Source organism: Scyliorhinus canicula, chromosome 16, assembly GCF_902713615.1.
Source record: "Scyliorhinus canicula chromosome 16, sScyCan1.1, whole genome shotgun sequence".
NCBI lineage: Eukaryota > Metazoa > Chordata > Chondrichthyes > Carcharhiniformes > Scyliorhinidae > Scyliorhinus > Scyliorhinus canicula.
In genome coordinates, this window is record NC_052161.1 from 139,192,911 (window position 1) to 139,207,772 (window position 14,862).

General features: G+C 49.7%; 1 protein-coding gene across 9 annotated transcripts in view; it reads right to left on the reverse strand.

The window, feature by feature from the left end:
- The window catches only part of casz1 (castor zinc finger 1), a 507,648-nt gene that overhangs the window by 17,749 nt on the left and 475,037 nt on the right, over positions 1–14,862 (reverse strand). For 7 of the 9 annotated variants that reach the window (XM_038773686.1, XM_038773688.1, XM_038773693.1 and 4 more), the window contains 4 exons: positions 12,109–12,426; positions 8,630–8,828; positions 4,774–4,963; positions 1,844–1,992 (listed from right to left, as the gene is read on the reverse strand). In XM_038773686.1, the coding sequence (XP_038629614.1) occupies positions 1,844–1,992; positions 4,774–4,963; positions 8,630–8,828; positions 12,109–12,426 (856 nt within the window). The remainder of the gene's footprint in view (positions 1–1,843; positions 1,993–4,773; positions 4,964–8,629; positions 8,829–12,108; positions 12,427–14,862) is intronic. The other 2 variants (XM_038773691.1, XM_038773687.1) reach the window with 1 other exon arrangement.

The window sequence follows — 14,862 nt, forward strand, 5'->3', positions numbered from 1 at the left end:
GCCCCGCGCCGGGCCAGAGAATCGGAGCAACCGCGCCACGGCGCCCCAATGCCGGCGCGCAATTCTCCGAGGTGCGGAGAATCGGCGCCATTTGCGCTGCGACGTTTGGCGCAGCGCCGGCCACTGGGATCGGCGGGGCCGCCGATTCTCCGACCCGGCTGGGCAAAGCAGCCGCTCCGACACGGCAAGTGCCGCCAGCGGCGTTCACCCCTGGTCGCTGCCGGCGGAACTCTGCAGGAACGCTCGGGGGGGCGGCTTGTGGAGTGGGGGGGCTCCTTAACTGGGGGGGGGGTGCTTCTGAAGGGGTCTGGCCTGCGATCGGGGCCCACTGATCGGCGGGCTCTGGTGTGTGGCAAGGGGAAACAGTCATGACTTTGGCAGGGTGGGTGGGTGGGTAAGTGGGGGGGGGGGGGGGGTGGGGGGGGGGTCGAATGAGATCAGGGAGAAGGATTCGGGTGGCAAAATAGCTGATGAATAAGGCATCTTGCCGGTATAATGTTTTAATGGCGCCCTACCCTTCAGGTACGGTAGCATAGTGGTTAGCACTGTTGCTTGACCGCGCCAGGATCCTGGGTTCGATTCCCGGCTTGGGTGACTGTCTGTGTGGAGTCTGCATGTTCTCCCCGTGTCTGCGTGGGTTTCCTCCGGGCGCTCCGGTTTCCTCCCACAAGTCCTGAAAGACGTGCTGTTAGGTGAATTGGACATTCTGAATTCTCCCTCAGTGTACCCAAACAGGCGCCGGAATGTGGCGACGAGGGGGCTTTTGACAGTAACTTCACTGCAGTGTTAATGTAAGCCCACTTGTGACAATAAAGATTATTATTATTGTGTTTTTGGCCTAACCAAGTACGGTATTTTAAAATATTTCCATTGCCGTGTTAAATAGTGCAAAATGTCTGAACGTTCTATCTGGATACACCTGTCTGAGGTGGGGTGGAGAGATGTGATTTTGGTTCAGGTTGAATAGGCCTCTATACCTCATTCACCTGCATCATTAACTCAGAGCCAGGCACGACATGATGCTGGGTTAACCTTGATGAGCAGAACATTGAAAGAACAGGTTGTGAATAATCAGCTTCAGTATTCAGGTGAGGGTGAGGGGAAACAATCTATTTGTTTTCATTTGTTCATGGGATTCAATGCTACACCAGCATTTATTGCCCATCCCTAGTTGCCTCTTGAGAAGGTGGTGGTGAGCTTCTTGAACCGCAGCAGTCCATGTAGGTACACCCACAGTGCTGTTAGGGAGCGAGCCACAGCAACAGTGAAGGAACTCTGATATATTTCCCAGTCAAGGGTGCTGAGTGGCTCGGAGGGGACCCTCCAATGGTGGGGTTCCCAGGTATCTGCTGCCCTTGTCCTTTGTGATAGTATGACTAGAGGTACTACGGTACCTGGGAATGTGAGCTCCATTGTTGGAGAAGGCTCGCTGCTTATTGGCCCAAGTGTTTGCCTTTTCATTGGTCGGGACGTAAGGTAGCTCCGCCCAGTGAGGCGGGGTATAAGAACCCGTGTTTCCCAGCAGCCATCCTTCTTTCTGTACTCGAGCTGCTGGGGAAACATCTTGTAGATTAAATTGATGCGTGATCAATAACTACTGAAACGAAGGAGTAGTCCGAATTGTTCCAGATGGTCGAGGTTACATTTTGGAAGGTGCTGTCGCAGGTAGGGCTTGGCGAGATCCTGCAGCGCATCTTGTCGATGGTGCACACGGCTGCCGCTGTGCGTTGGTGAGCGGGAGTGAGTGAGTGTGGCAGATGGGTTATCAATCAAGTGGGGCTGCTTTGGTCAAAGAACTGAGCCCGGTTCTGACTTATTTGGTTGAATCAAAAAAAGAAGTTACCTGATTGGAAATCTTGTCGAAGTTTTTACCCAGCATTCTCCTCATGTGCTTGCGGGAATGCGATGTCATCTGGTGCTTGAGCAGGAAAGAGAATTGACAGCCCTCGCGAATGCAGTGAAAGTGACTGTTTACCTGATTGTATTTACAGCCTGTAGACAGCAGAGGAAAGGAAAAAAAAAGTGAAAAAAAATAAATAATGCAAGACTTGTTAGACAATATCTCAAGAGTGGAAATAGTGTCAGATGGGCAGGTGCTGGCTCGCCTGTTACCATGGAAGCCGGCCTATGAAACAATGATGTGTCATCACATTGCTTTGTGAGACGTGCCCCATCACATTAAACCCACAGAGTTAAGTAAATAACAGTAAGTGCAGAATATGAGGCCTCTATTAACTGATATCCAGGTTAGACGGAGGGTCTGTTGATGACAGTTGCCAAAGATACTGTGACCTACTTGTGATGGAGCTGGTGGGGGAGAAGAATCTTGGTGTTCACAGGGTCATACCCCGGATAACTGGCAGAAGATAAATTTACATCCTTCTCCACAAATCACACCTTCTATAACTGACGAGAACTGTATTTGTCACCCCCCACACCATCCCACCCCGCCATTTGCTATTTGCCACTTTGTTAAGGTTATTTTTTTGCTGCTTTTCGTCCTTATCAGATAAGCCAGCTTTGTGTTCCAGCAGTTTCTATCAGAGCCTGTTTGACGAGAGCTGAGGTGAATCAGTTGTCAGGTTTGTAATCAGCCTCGAGTTTAATTAATAAGATACTGAATTTAGCACAGGCATATTCATAAAGGCATCACAACCAGAAATCATATAAAGGATCGGAGCTGGTCGGGGAAGAGCTTGTGATTTAATCAACCTTAGCTGGTTACAGCTGTGAGGTACAGCACAGCAGACAATCTTCTTTATTGGTGGTAAGCCCCTCCAGAAAGGAAAATTAGCTGAAGGATATTCCTGTCTTTGTATCCCTCCCCCTGTAAATATAAGCAAGTGTGATTTTATATCTGCCCATCACCCATTTTCTCCATTGCATTCCACAATACCCATGGGACCTTCATTGCTGGGAGGGGGCAGGGGCTTGTGACCCCTATGCCAAGCTCTGCCCTGCCACCCACCCCACCATGGTCCCACATTACTCCATATGCCAAGCTATATGCCTTTCCATCCACCTCATGCCCCCTCTGATAGGCTCTGCCCCTCCACCCACCCTCTCTGGTAGTTCATACCCCTCATGCAAAGCTGCGGCACTTTCATGTCATCGACCCACTTGCTGTTATCTAGAAACCAAATGAACCCTTTTGTGACAGTAGGGTGTGTAAAATGCTTCAACAAAAAGTAATTCATTCATAACCTTCTCCTCTGGTGAAAATGGGCTCTCACACAAGCATACATAATGAGGTTTATCTGAGAATCCAGACATCCATTATGCTTGTTAAACAGCTGCACCCCAGAGAAAACATTATTTGATTGGCAACTCATGCTCTCTCTCTTGGCTCTCAATTTCCCAATTTCTGTTTACACAAAATGGTTTCAAGTATTTGTATTTTTGTTATTGAGAGGGTGATTGACACATTTATTAGCTTGCAGTGAAATGAGAAGAGAACAGAGGAGAAAGTTGTGAATGAATTACATTTTGAAAGTTTTTTTTTACACATCACTGTAACTACAGGGACTATTGTAATAATAATAATAATCTTAACAATCTGTATTAGTGTCACAAATAGGTTTACATTAACACTGCAATAAAGTTACGGTGAAAATCCCCTAGTTGCCACACTCCGGCACCTGTTCGGGTACACAGAAAGACAATTCAGAATGCCCAAATTACCCAACAGCACGTCTTTCAGGACTTGTAATGAATGAAATGAAAATCGCTTATTGTCACAAGTAGGCTTCAATGAAGTTACTGTGAAAAGCCCCTAGTCGCCACATTCCAGCGCCTGTTCGGGGAGGCTGGTACGGGAAATGAACCAAGCTGCTGGCCTGCCTTGGTCTGCTTTCAAAGCCAGCGATTTAGCCCAGTGTGGAAGGAAACCCGAGCACCTGGAGGAAACCCACGCAGAGAACGTGCAGATTCCGCACAGACAGTGACCTAAGCCGGGAATCGAACCTGGGACCCTGGCGGTGTGAAGTAACAGTGCTAACCACTATGGGTACCGTGCCAACCTCGGTTCTAGATTTGTACATGGAAGTGTAAATAGCCTGGCATAGGGGTCATGAGAAGCCATGGAGGGCTGGGCTAGAATCATAGAATCCCTACAGTGCAGAAGGAGGCCATTCGGCCCATTGAGTCTGCACTGATTCACTCCGCTGTACACCCGTAACCCAAAAATGGGGTCCCGATCTCTTCCTGCACTGACAGGTGGAGCTCCTCAGTGTAGGTAGTGACTGAGTGCGGGCCGTTCTCCACTGAGGCCCAAAAGAAAAACAGAATGCTGTTAGATAGCTAATCCCGCCCAGAACGGACTCTGTTTTGGGTTAGATCGTGCTCCTGATCTTTAACAACTAAATACTGCCTGTGTCCCAACTCCTACCATCATCCTTGTGCTGACTGATCTACATTGGTTCCCAGTCCAGCCGGGCTTTATTTTAAAACCCTTTTCTTGGTTTACTTCCCTCTGGGATCCCTGCGTTCCATCAGTTCTGGCCTCTTCTACCTCCCACCCCTGGGGGCTCTGGGGGCTGTCTTAAACTCCGCAATGCCCCCTCTCAGCCTCTCAGCCTCTCTCTCTCTCTCTCTCCTCCTTGGGGAATGCTTCTTCTAACCTTCCTCTTTGACCCAGCTGCCCTAACACCTCTGTTTGTGGGTTCAGTGCTGATTTTTGCTCGACGGGGTCTCTGAAGGAGTTTTAACATGTGAAAGGTTCATATAAATGCAATATGTTGATGCTGAAGAAATTGTTTTGCTAGTACTACTCATCTTCATTTTCTTTTTTACCTAGCCGGCTACATTCTTCTCGTTTGGTGAAGTACTTGAAGCCGTTGGCGGCTCTCCGCTCTGCTTTCTCGTGTTTCTTGATGTGCCAGGGCAGTTTTGTGGTGATGTTAGTCACAAAGTTACAGAACGGTCGTAAACAGTGATAGTGTCCCCGCATCCGAAACTCACATTGCTGCAATATAGAATAAAAGATGGTTAAAAACTGGAGCCCGCCTTGGATATTATTGTTAAGTGTGAGTGCATTCCCCTTAATTAAACAATTAATTAATCGGGACAGGAGTCAACCATTCGGCCCATCTGATCTATCTACCGTTTGTTAAGATCATGGCTGAACTTGCGCATCAACCTCACTTTCCACAGGTTCACCAGAATGACAGTGGGACACGAAGGGTTAAATTCTTAAGGGGGGGCTGCATAAACTCGCAATGCCTAAAGTTTAGAATGTCAATGTGTTTTCAAATTTAGGCACTGGAAAGAGGGAAAGGATTCTCCAAATGGATAAAGAGAAACCATTGGGATATTCGGAACAAGAGGGGGATTAGTATTAACATTTCAGCTGGGCCATTTAGGACTGTGATCAGGAAGCAGCACTTTTCCCGAGCAGTACGGTGACGCGGTGGTTTGCGCTGCTGCCTGACGGCGCTGAGGACCGGGGTTCGGTCACGGCCCTGGGTCACTGTCCGTGTGGAGTTTGCGCATTCTCCCCGTGTCTGCGGGAGTTTCACCCCCACGACCCAAAAAGCTGTGCAGGGTCGGTGGATTGGCCACGCTAAAATTGCTCCTTGATTGGAAAAAGGTCATTGAGCACTTTTCCCACACAAGGCAAGGGGAATCTTGGAACCTTGCAAAAGGCAAGTGGGGTCAACTAAAATTTCCAAGACAGATCGTTGCCAAACATCATCGGGGGGGGGGGGGGGGGGGGGGGGGGGGATTGAAGATCAGCTGCGATCAAACTGAATGACCCAGGGTCCAAAAGATTAGGTGGGATTATTGGTTACCGGGATAGGGTGGAAGCCTGGGCTCAGGTAGGGTGCTCTTTCCAAGGGCCAGTGCAGACTCAATGGGCCGAATGGCCTCCTTCTGCACCGTAAGTTCTACGATTCTATGACATCCCGTTCTTAGAATTTATGATGAACTGCTTTGATCTCCGATGGCCTCTTTTGAAATTTACAAATAATGTAGGTTTCCATGGCTTCCGATGGAATCATTGCCATCAATTTGAATAAGGATTTGAATATCTACCAGCCAGAAACAAAGCTTTCACTGCGAATTGGATAACTTTCTTTGACTTATGGTAAATTATCCCCAGACTATTCTTTGATCACCAACTGTAACATTCGGATACACCAGCGATCTTATCTGATTCCAACAGATCGAGTGCCCAACAGCCAAAGATCATAGAGAGCCTTTTGTACTATCGTCTTTAACTTTCCCTCTCTCATCTTAATACCACTGGCAGCCACTGCGTCTTCTCATTGACGTCAACATACCAATCATACAGTAAGGATTGGTAAAACAATAATGTGGCCTCTTTATTCGAAAATAAGACTAGAAACAACTAATGCTAACTCGAAGGTTAAGTCTGACTTCTAACGCCTGCTGTTGTAGACTGACGACAAGTCATTTGAGGTTGAGGTGTGACCTGATGGAGGTCTACAAGATTATGAGGGGCATGGATAGAGTGGATGGGCAGGCACTCTTTCCCACGGTGGAGGGGTCAGTCATCACGAGGCATAGGCTTAAAGTCCGTGGGGCAAAGTCTAGAGGAGATGTGCGAGGCAGGTTTTTTACGCAGAGGGTGGTGAGTGCCTGGAACACGTTGCCAGGGGAGGTTGTGGAAGCAGATACATTAACGGCGTTCAAAAGGCATCTCGACAAATACATGGAGAAGTTGGGTATAGAGGGATACGGCACAAGGAAGTGCTGAGGGTTTTGGCAAAGGTTGGTATCAGAACCGGTACAGGCTTGGAGGTCAAAGGGCCTGTTCCTGTGCTGTATTGTTCTTTGTCATGGATCTAATGTTCTGTTGAGGTGTGAGTGATTGACAGCAGCTTAAGATGTGCCTCCTGACAGGTCCATGTGTATCAGGTCACAACAGGAGCTAATCCCCTTAGGGAACATCCCATTCATTCCCAGTCAGCCAACCTGGACCATTCTACACTTACAGAGGCTTCAAATCAAACCCAGGAATCTATTAACTCCAATCATAAACACAGAATAAAATCTTCCATCAGTTGATGGGAATTTCTGTGGGAGACAGATTCAGCCGGAAAAGACTGACACTGCTCACACTGGTAAGCTGGAAGGAATGGAGAGTTCCTCTTTAGGAGCCAAGTGTGTGGAACTTTGCTGGATTTGTGTGGGGGATGAGAAATTGGGTACTGTCTCCAACATCTAGCAAGGCTCCATGACTGCAGGACATTTCTGTCCGATATTGCTCTGGTGTAACATAAACAGTTGGAAGATCAGTTGGCTTCAAAGCAAATATTATCGACAAGTCAGGAGTGTGATGGAATACTCTCCACTTGCCTGGTAAGTGCAGCTGCAACACTCAAGAAGCTCAACACCATTCAGGACAAAGCGTCCATTTGATAGGCAGCCCATCCACTTTAAACATTCACCCCCCCTCCACTAACGATGCACAGTAGCAGCCATGAGTACTGGTTAAGAAAGCTCCTGCAGCAACTCACCAAGGCTCCTTTGACAGCACCTTCCAAGTCTGCAACCTCTACCTTTTAGAAGGACAAGGGCAGCAGACACATAGGAACACCATCACTTGCAGGTTCTCTTCCAACCCACTCATCATCCTGACTTGGAACTATATCGCCGTTCCTTTACTGTCACTGGTCAAACAGAACGTCCTCCCTAACAGCACTACACCACATGGGCTGCAGCGGTTCAAGAAGGCAGCTCCCCACCACCTTCTCAAGGGCAATTAGGGCTGGGCAACAAATAGTGGCCCAGCCAGCAAGGTCTGCATCCCGTGAAAAAATGAAGAAAGAAAGGAATTCAATCAAAAGAATGTAATAGTATTGGATTGGATTGGATTGGATTGGATTGGATTTGTTTATTGTCACGTGTACCGAGGTATAGTGAAAAGTATTTTTCTGCAAGCAGCTCAGCAGATCATTCAGTACATGGAAAGAAAAGGGAATTAAACAGAATTCAAGAAAATACATGAGAATACATAATAGGGCAACACAATATATACAATGTAACTATATAAGCATTGGCATCGGATGAAGCATACAGGGTGTAGTGTTAATGTCAGTCAATAAAAGGGTCATTTAGGAGTCTGGTGACAGTGGGGAAGAAGCTGTTTTTGAGTCTGTTCGTGCGTGTTCTCAGACTTCTGAATCTCCTGCCCGATAGAAGAAGTTGGAAAAGTGAGTAAGCCGGGTGGGAGGGATCCTTGATTATGCTGCCCGCTTTCCCCCGGCAGCGGGAGGTGTAGATGGAGTCCGTGGATGGGAGGCAGGTTCGTGTGATGGACGGGGCGGTATTCACGACTCTCTGAAGTTCCTTGCGGTCGTGGGCCGAGCAGTTGCCATACCAGGCTGGGTATAAGTTTTACCCAGAGGTTAGAATATTTTAGAGTCACCCAGAAATGTAGTATTCTGGAGAGAATTGGAAATGTCAAAATGTTTGGTCTGGAATGTTTGGTCTTGAATATTTAGGTCTGGAATATTTAGGTAGTCCAATTCTGTCTCTTTGGCCCTTGAACGTGAGTGAGGTGATCCCAGTCCAAAGTAGCTTGGTTCTCATCTCAATGGTGAATATCGCCAGGGAAGATAAAGCACAATTGGCTGTGAAGAGGTTTCTGATAATATGAGCTTACCTGATTCGGACAGAGGCACTGCAGCGAGTAATAGGAGAACTGGTCACGCACATTGATGAGGTTGTTGTTGGGATTGATGTGGTCTAGACAATGGGATTCTGCCTTCCCCGACGTTTTGCAGACATATTTGCAATTTCCAAACAGACAGTGGAAGTGGAACTTATTGGCATATTTACAATCGGTCGCTAGGCAGGGATCGCTAAAGGGAGTAAATGTCACAGTCAAGAGCTGAAACCAAAATCTCTGCAAACAGGAATTAAAGATCACCCCCGCCCTCCCCCCCACTCTTCAACCAATCTTCAGCAGACAACTGAACAAGAGGAAATGTTCTGAAATCACACACATCCTCGAGAGGTCATCCATGTTGTGAGTATAGTTACAGATTTGATTCAGTGCTTTACCAGATCCAGCAGCCCTTTCTGTGAGTTGCAGTCTCCAGTCCGATTCACCACTGCAGATCTGCAAAGGCCCAGGTATAACATCGTAATGGAATAGCAGAGAGAATGTTACAGAAATAAGAAAGCAGCCATGTGGCCCTTTGAGCCTGCTCCATCGTTCAATACGGCCATGGCTGCGATCTTTTACCTTCCCTCACTCTCCCCATATCCCATGTTCCCCACAGCACCAGAAAAATCAGCTTTCCTCCTCAACACGCTCAATAACTGAGGGTGCGATTCAACTGAATGGGAGCAAAGCCCCTGAGTGCTTAGCCGCATGTTTCCCGGCACTCGCAACGGCGAGAAACACACTATACAACGCTACTCGCATTAAATAAGGGGTCTCAGCGGGGAACGCACGGCCGAGGCCACTCAGAGCCCCGTTTGCTACACTGAGGAGCTCCGCTCAGTCCCGATCACCAAAGTCCCCGACGTGACCCCCTGACTCCCACAAATCCCCAATGCACTATGGGAGGGTCCCCCTAAACCCCACCCCCAAGTAGGGCACCCACACACAAAATGTCAGCTTGGCACTCAGGTGGCAGTGCCAGGCTGGCACACAGGTAGCACCAGCAGTGCCAGGGCACCAGCCTGCCCAGAGGGCATGCAGCTGTGGGGCCGCCTAGTCCCTGAAATAACCCCATAAGCGCCATTCAGTCTGGCCCCCATTTGTGAACTGCAGTCAGACACCAGGGGAAGGAGAAAAATCCCAATGCTTGGGAACCTCAGGAAACTGCACATGTCTCGCTCTAATATACAGATTTGCTAAAAGGTGATCCTGCCCACAAAGGGTGGGATTTACATCGCTTTGCATCTCGCAAGTCGTTGTGAGCCGGGTAGATCCTGGGAGTGGGGTCGCCCGGCTTTCATCGGCCACGCTATGCCGTGGCGGGGTGATTTTCGGGCAGAGAATTCCAAACATTCACCAGCTCCCGAGTGAAGAAATTTCTCCTCACCTCAGTCCTAAATGACCGACCCCTTGGCCGAAATTCTCCCCTACCCGGCGGGGCAGGGGATCCTGGCGTAGCGGAGTGGCGCCAACCACTCCGGCGTCGGACCTCCACGAATTCTCCGCACCTTTAGGGGCTAGGCCTGCGCTGGAGTGGCTCCCGCTCCGCCGACTGGCGCCAACCCCCGGCGTCGGGGCTGGCCGAAAGGCCTTCGCCGGTTGGCGTGAGTCCGCGTATGCGCCGGAGCGTCAGCAGCCGCTGACGCCATCACCGACGTATGCGCGGTGGAGGGGGTGTCTTCCGCCTCCGCCATGGTTGAGGCCGTGGCAGCGGCGGAAGAAAAAGAGTGCCCCACGGCACAGGCCCGCCCGCCGATCAGTGGGCCCCGTTCGTGGGTCAGGCCACCGTGGGGGCACCCCCCCGGGGTCAGATCCCCCCCCCCCCAGGAGCCTGGAGCCCGCCCGCGCCGCCAATCCCGCTGGTACCAGAGTTGGTTTAAACCACGTCGGCAGGAGAGGCCTGACAGCGGCGGGACTTTGGCCCATCGCAGGCCGGAGTATCGCCGTGGGGGGGCCCACTGATCGGCGGGGCGCAATTCCTGTCCCCGCCGATTCCCGAGAATTTCGCCCACGGCGAGGGCAGGATTTACGCCGGCCCTGGGCGATTCCCCGACCCTGCGCGGGGTCGGAGAATTCCGCCCCTTATCCTGGGATGTGACCCCCCTTGTGCTAAACTCCCAACTGTGAGGGAGGCACCTTCTAAACGGACAACATCTTAAACAACAGGACAGCGCCCATTTATACAGCCGCTGCCAACCCACAGGATTTCTTTACTGCCTTTAAATCCCTTCGATGGCTGCATTTTATATATCATAATACATACAGTTTTGATGTATTTAATGGCAGTTGTAAATTCAAACTGACGTTCTGACATTCACAGCTGCCTTGGATCCTTGTGGAATGACATTGATGAATGTATATTATAAACTTTCATGATGTAAGAAAGTTCATGATATCAATCACGTAACTACGGTGATATAATGGCTAACTGGTATAGGTTGTACAGACAATAACAGATACCTGGAAACAGATTACACATGCTGTTCAGTCACAGGGTTCAGACAGTGACACCGTGTACAGATGCTGGTTTCACAAGCCCCTGAGCTTGGATTACTGCTTTAAGTTCACCCGCAGCTATCTATCATTCGTAACACAGAACTGGCAGGCCACCTTTTCCGATCAAGTAGTCGAAGGAGCTTTTTGCTGCGATGTCAAGGTTTCACTGCATCAGTCCTGTTTGGAAATGCTGAAATAAATCAGCCCCAGGTTTGGGGTCTTTTTGTTCGCAACCCAGTTTGGAACGTGTGAGGTCAGGGTCAGGGTCAGGCACTGCTGTGACATTCAGGTCATTGTTGTACCAAAAACAACAACTTATATTTGCGTAGAACCTTTAACATGGTAAACTGACCCGAGCAGCGTATTATAAAACAGAATATGACACTGAACCGCGCAGTGAGATATTAGATCACCTGGTCAAAACCTTGGTCAAAGTGGTGGGTTATAGGGAGTGCCTTGAAGGTGGAAAGTGAGATTGAGAGGTTGGGGGGGGGGGGGGGGGGTGTAGGTAGGGAGGATGATTGACCTCGTGGGCCGGGGTAACTATAGGCTCCCAGGGGCGGAGCGATTAAAACCGGGAATGCACAAAGAGGTGGGAATTAAAGGAGATTACAGGAGATTACAGAGTTAGTTGCTTGACCAGGAGCCCAACAAAGATCAGCAAGCACAGAGGTGAGAGAGTTAGGTTAAAGGTCAGGGGGTTGACCTTTGGATGGCCCTTAAGATTATGGTGGGTAGAATGTGATGACCATCCAGGACTGCGTTGGAATGAATGAATCCAGAGGTAACAAAGGCGTGAATGAGGGTTTTAACAGCAGACGCGGTAAGGGAGGGGTGGACATGGGCAATGTTATGAAGGTGGGAATAGACACCAAGGTTGCAAATCGACTGGTTCAAACTCGGAGAGATGCCAGGGAGAGTTTCACTTGCGCACAGTCAGTCGGGTCCTTTAAGTACACACAACGTTCCATACTCACTTCTCTTGAAACTGGAGGAAGCCTGGTTTCACCTGGGGCTTGGCGTTCTCCAGAGATGTGGTCGCCAAGGAAGATGTCACCAGCGTGGATACGGGGATCTGTGGGATGGAAGCTGCCAGCTGTTTCCAAGCGAGCAGGGTCGGAGTGCAGGTCACAACGGCAGGGTTCGCTGAGGAGGCCTGCATGGCTGCAGTGGTAACCATGGCGATGGAAGGGAAGGAGGAAGCACTGGGAGCTCTGATCTCCATGGGAATCGGGGTGGAGAGCGAAGGCTCCGACTTCACTTTCACCACCCCAGCATCAGCCCGAAAGTGGAAACTACGGAAAGCAGAGAGGTTCTGTCAGTCATGGCGCGAATGTAAAGAGACAACACCCTTTGGGTAACACAGGTCCTAACTGCCACATTGGAACATAACAGGTCCAACTTGTACCCCGTAACATGTTTAAACACGCATTGGCAAGTCTGAAAATACATTGTTTTAAATAAGTATGACCATTTCTCAAATTTATAGCCTGCTAGTTACTGTGGGCGATATCAGGGGATAAAGATTTGATATATTAGCCATAGATGCTTGGTGCCATTATAGCATAAGAGGCCATTTAGCCCATTCATTTATTCTTATCTCCCCATTCATAGTCCTGCAAGTTTATTTCCCTCAAATGCAATTTCCTTTTGAAATCATTGATCAAATCTGTTTCTGTTCCCCTCACTGGTAGCGACTGCCAGGTCACACCTCTCACTGTGTAAAGATAGTTCTTCATTGCGTTCCCCCTCCATCTTTTGCCCAACCCCTTCAAGCTGTGATCCCGTTCCCTTGTACCATCAGTTTCTTTGCCTTGTACACCTCTATCAAATCTTCTCTCAGCCTCCTTTATTCCAAGAACAATCCTGGCATCTCCAGCCCGACCTTGTTGCTGAAGCCCCTCACCCCTGGAATCACTCCCGTAAATCTGTGCATCATCTCGAGAGGACCCCCACATCATTGATTGTAACATTTACAGTGTGGCATTATAATGATCCTGTGTTGGATACTTTGGGATTCGCATTCATTTGAATTCCTCATGTCCGGGGGGGGGGGTGGGGGTCTACGAGCGGGTGCTGGATCCAGTGCCCCCCCCCCCCCCCCTTTCACTCCAACTGCGAATCGCACAGATTTCTTCAAATTGCTGGCTCTATATGTGATGTCATCAAAGTAATTGGACCTTGAATAACCTCTGCATTTTTTTTTAATCTGCATAAATTATTTAAATAATAAACTGATCTAAATTAGAATCATGTCTGGGTCAAAACAAGGTTATTTGGCACTTCCTAAATATAAACAGCATCAATTTAAAGGGACAGAGCCTCAGGTAGGGCTGCACTCACACAGCCTCTACCTTATTGATAGGGAGCAGGATGCACAATAATATGGTCAGTTCATGAAAATTCTAATTAAGAGACTCCCAGTGTGCACCATGGAGTAAGTGGTCACACAAAAGGCAGCTCCTGCCCAAGGTTACAGAAAAGAGCTCTTTTTTAAGCAATATGGGGAGGAATCTTTAAGAAAAAGCATAGGTGTATGTTGGAGGAGTACTTTCCCCAGGAATGGTATGTTTCTTGGTTACCAGACCCGCAGAAGCAGTGAAGGATCTGGCTGGAGCTACAGCAGAGAGACAATAGCCTCTTCCAGCATGCAGGCGGGGGGGGGGGGGGGGGGAGTTTAAAGGCTTCAAGCTGACCTGAGGGCCTTTATGAAAGCTGAATTCTAGCAGCAGAGGGAACAACTGGGAAAAGATCTCACCAAGGGCTCTTTTATGGGCCCGCAACGGCGCTGTTTAGACTTTTCCCCGGGTGGGAATGCAGCCTCTGTGCTTGGCGGCCGGTGGATAGGCTGGACTAGAAGTGGAGCGACCAGAAAATCAACTTTGCAGCAGAAGAAGGTGCGAGGCAGAAAGGACAAGATGGCGGCGGGCAGGGAACCGGCAGTGTGGCAGCAGTGGGCGAGGGAGCAGCAGGAGCTGCTGCTGCGTTCCTTCCAGGAACTAAAAGCTGAGATCCTGGAGCCGTTGAGGGCATCGCTGGACAGGCTCGGGGAGACTCAGACGGTTCAGGCTGCGGAGATTCGGGAGCTGCAGCAGAAGGCTTCGGAGAACGAGGACGAACTCCTTGGCCTGGCGGTGAAGGTAGAGTCGCACGAGGCGCTTCACAAGAAATGGTTGGCGAGGGTGGAGGAGATGGAGAATCACTCCTGCCGGAAAGATCTGTGGATTTTGGGCCTCCTGGAGGGGCTGGAACGTTCGGATTTGGGGGCCTACGTGGTCCTGATGCTGAACTCGCTGATGGGCACGGGGTTGTTCCGGGGACCCCTGGAGCTGGAGGGTGCCCATCGGGTACTGCTGCGGAAGCCCAGGCCAAACGAGCCGCCCAGGACGGTGCTGGTCCGCTTTCAACACTTGGTCGACCGTGAGTGTGTGCTTCGTTGGGCGAAGAGGGAGAGGAGTAGCAAGTGGGAGAATACGGAGATCAGGATCTACCAGGACTGGAGTGCGGAGGTGACGAAGAGAAGGGCTGGTTTAACCGGGCGAAGGGGGTCAAGTTTGGCCTGTTAGAGCCGGCACGCCTGTGGGTCACTTATAAAGACCGTCAACTTTACTTTGACTCCCCGGAGGAGGCCTGGACTTTTGTCCAGGCAGAGAAGCTGGACTTGAACTGAGGACTGGGGGATGGGGAATGTTGTACACAGCCCGGAGGATTTGTCCTCCTTGACATCCTTT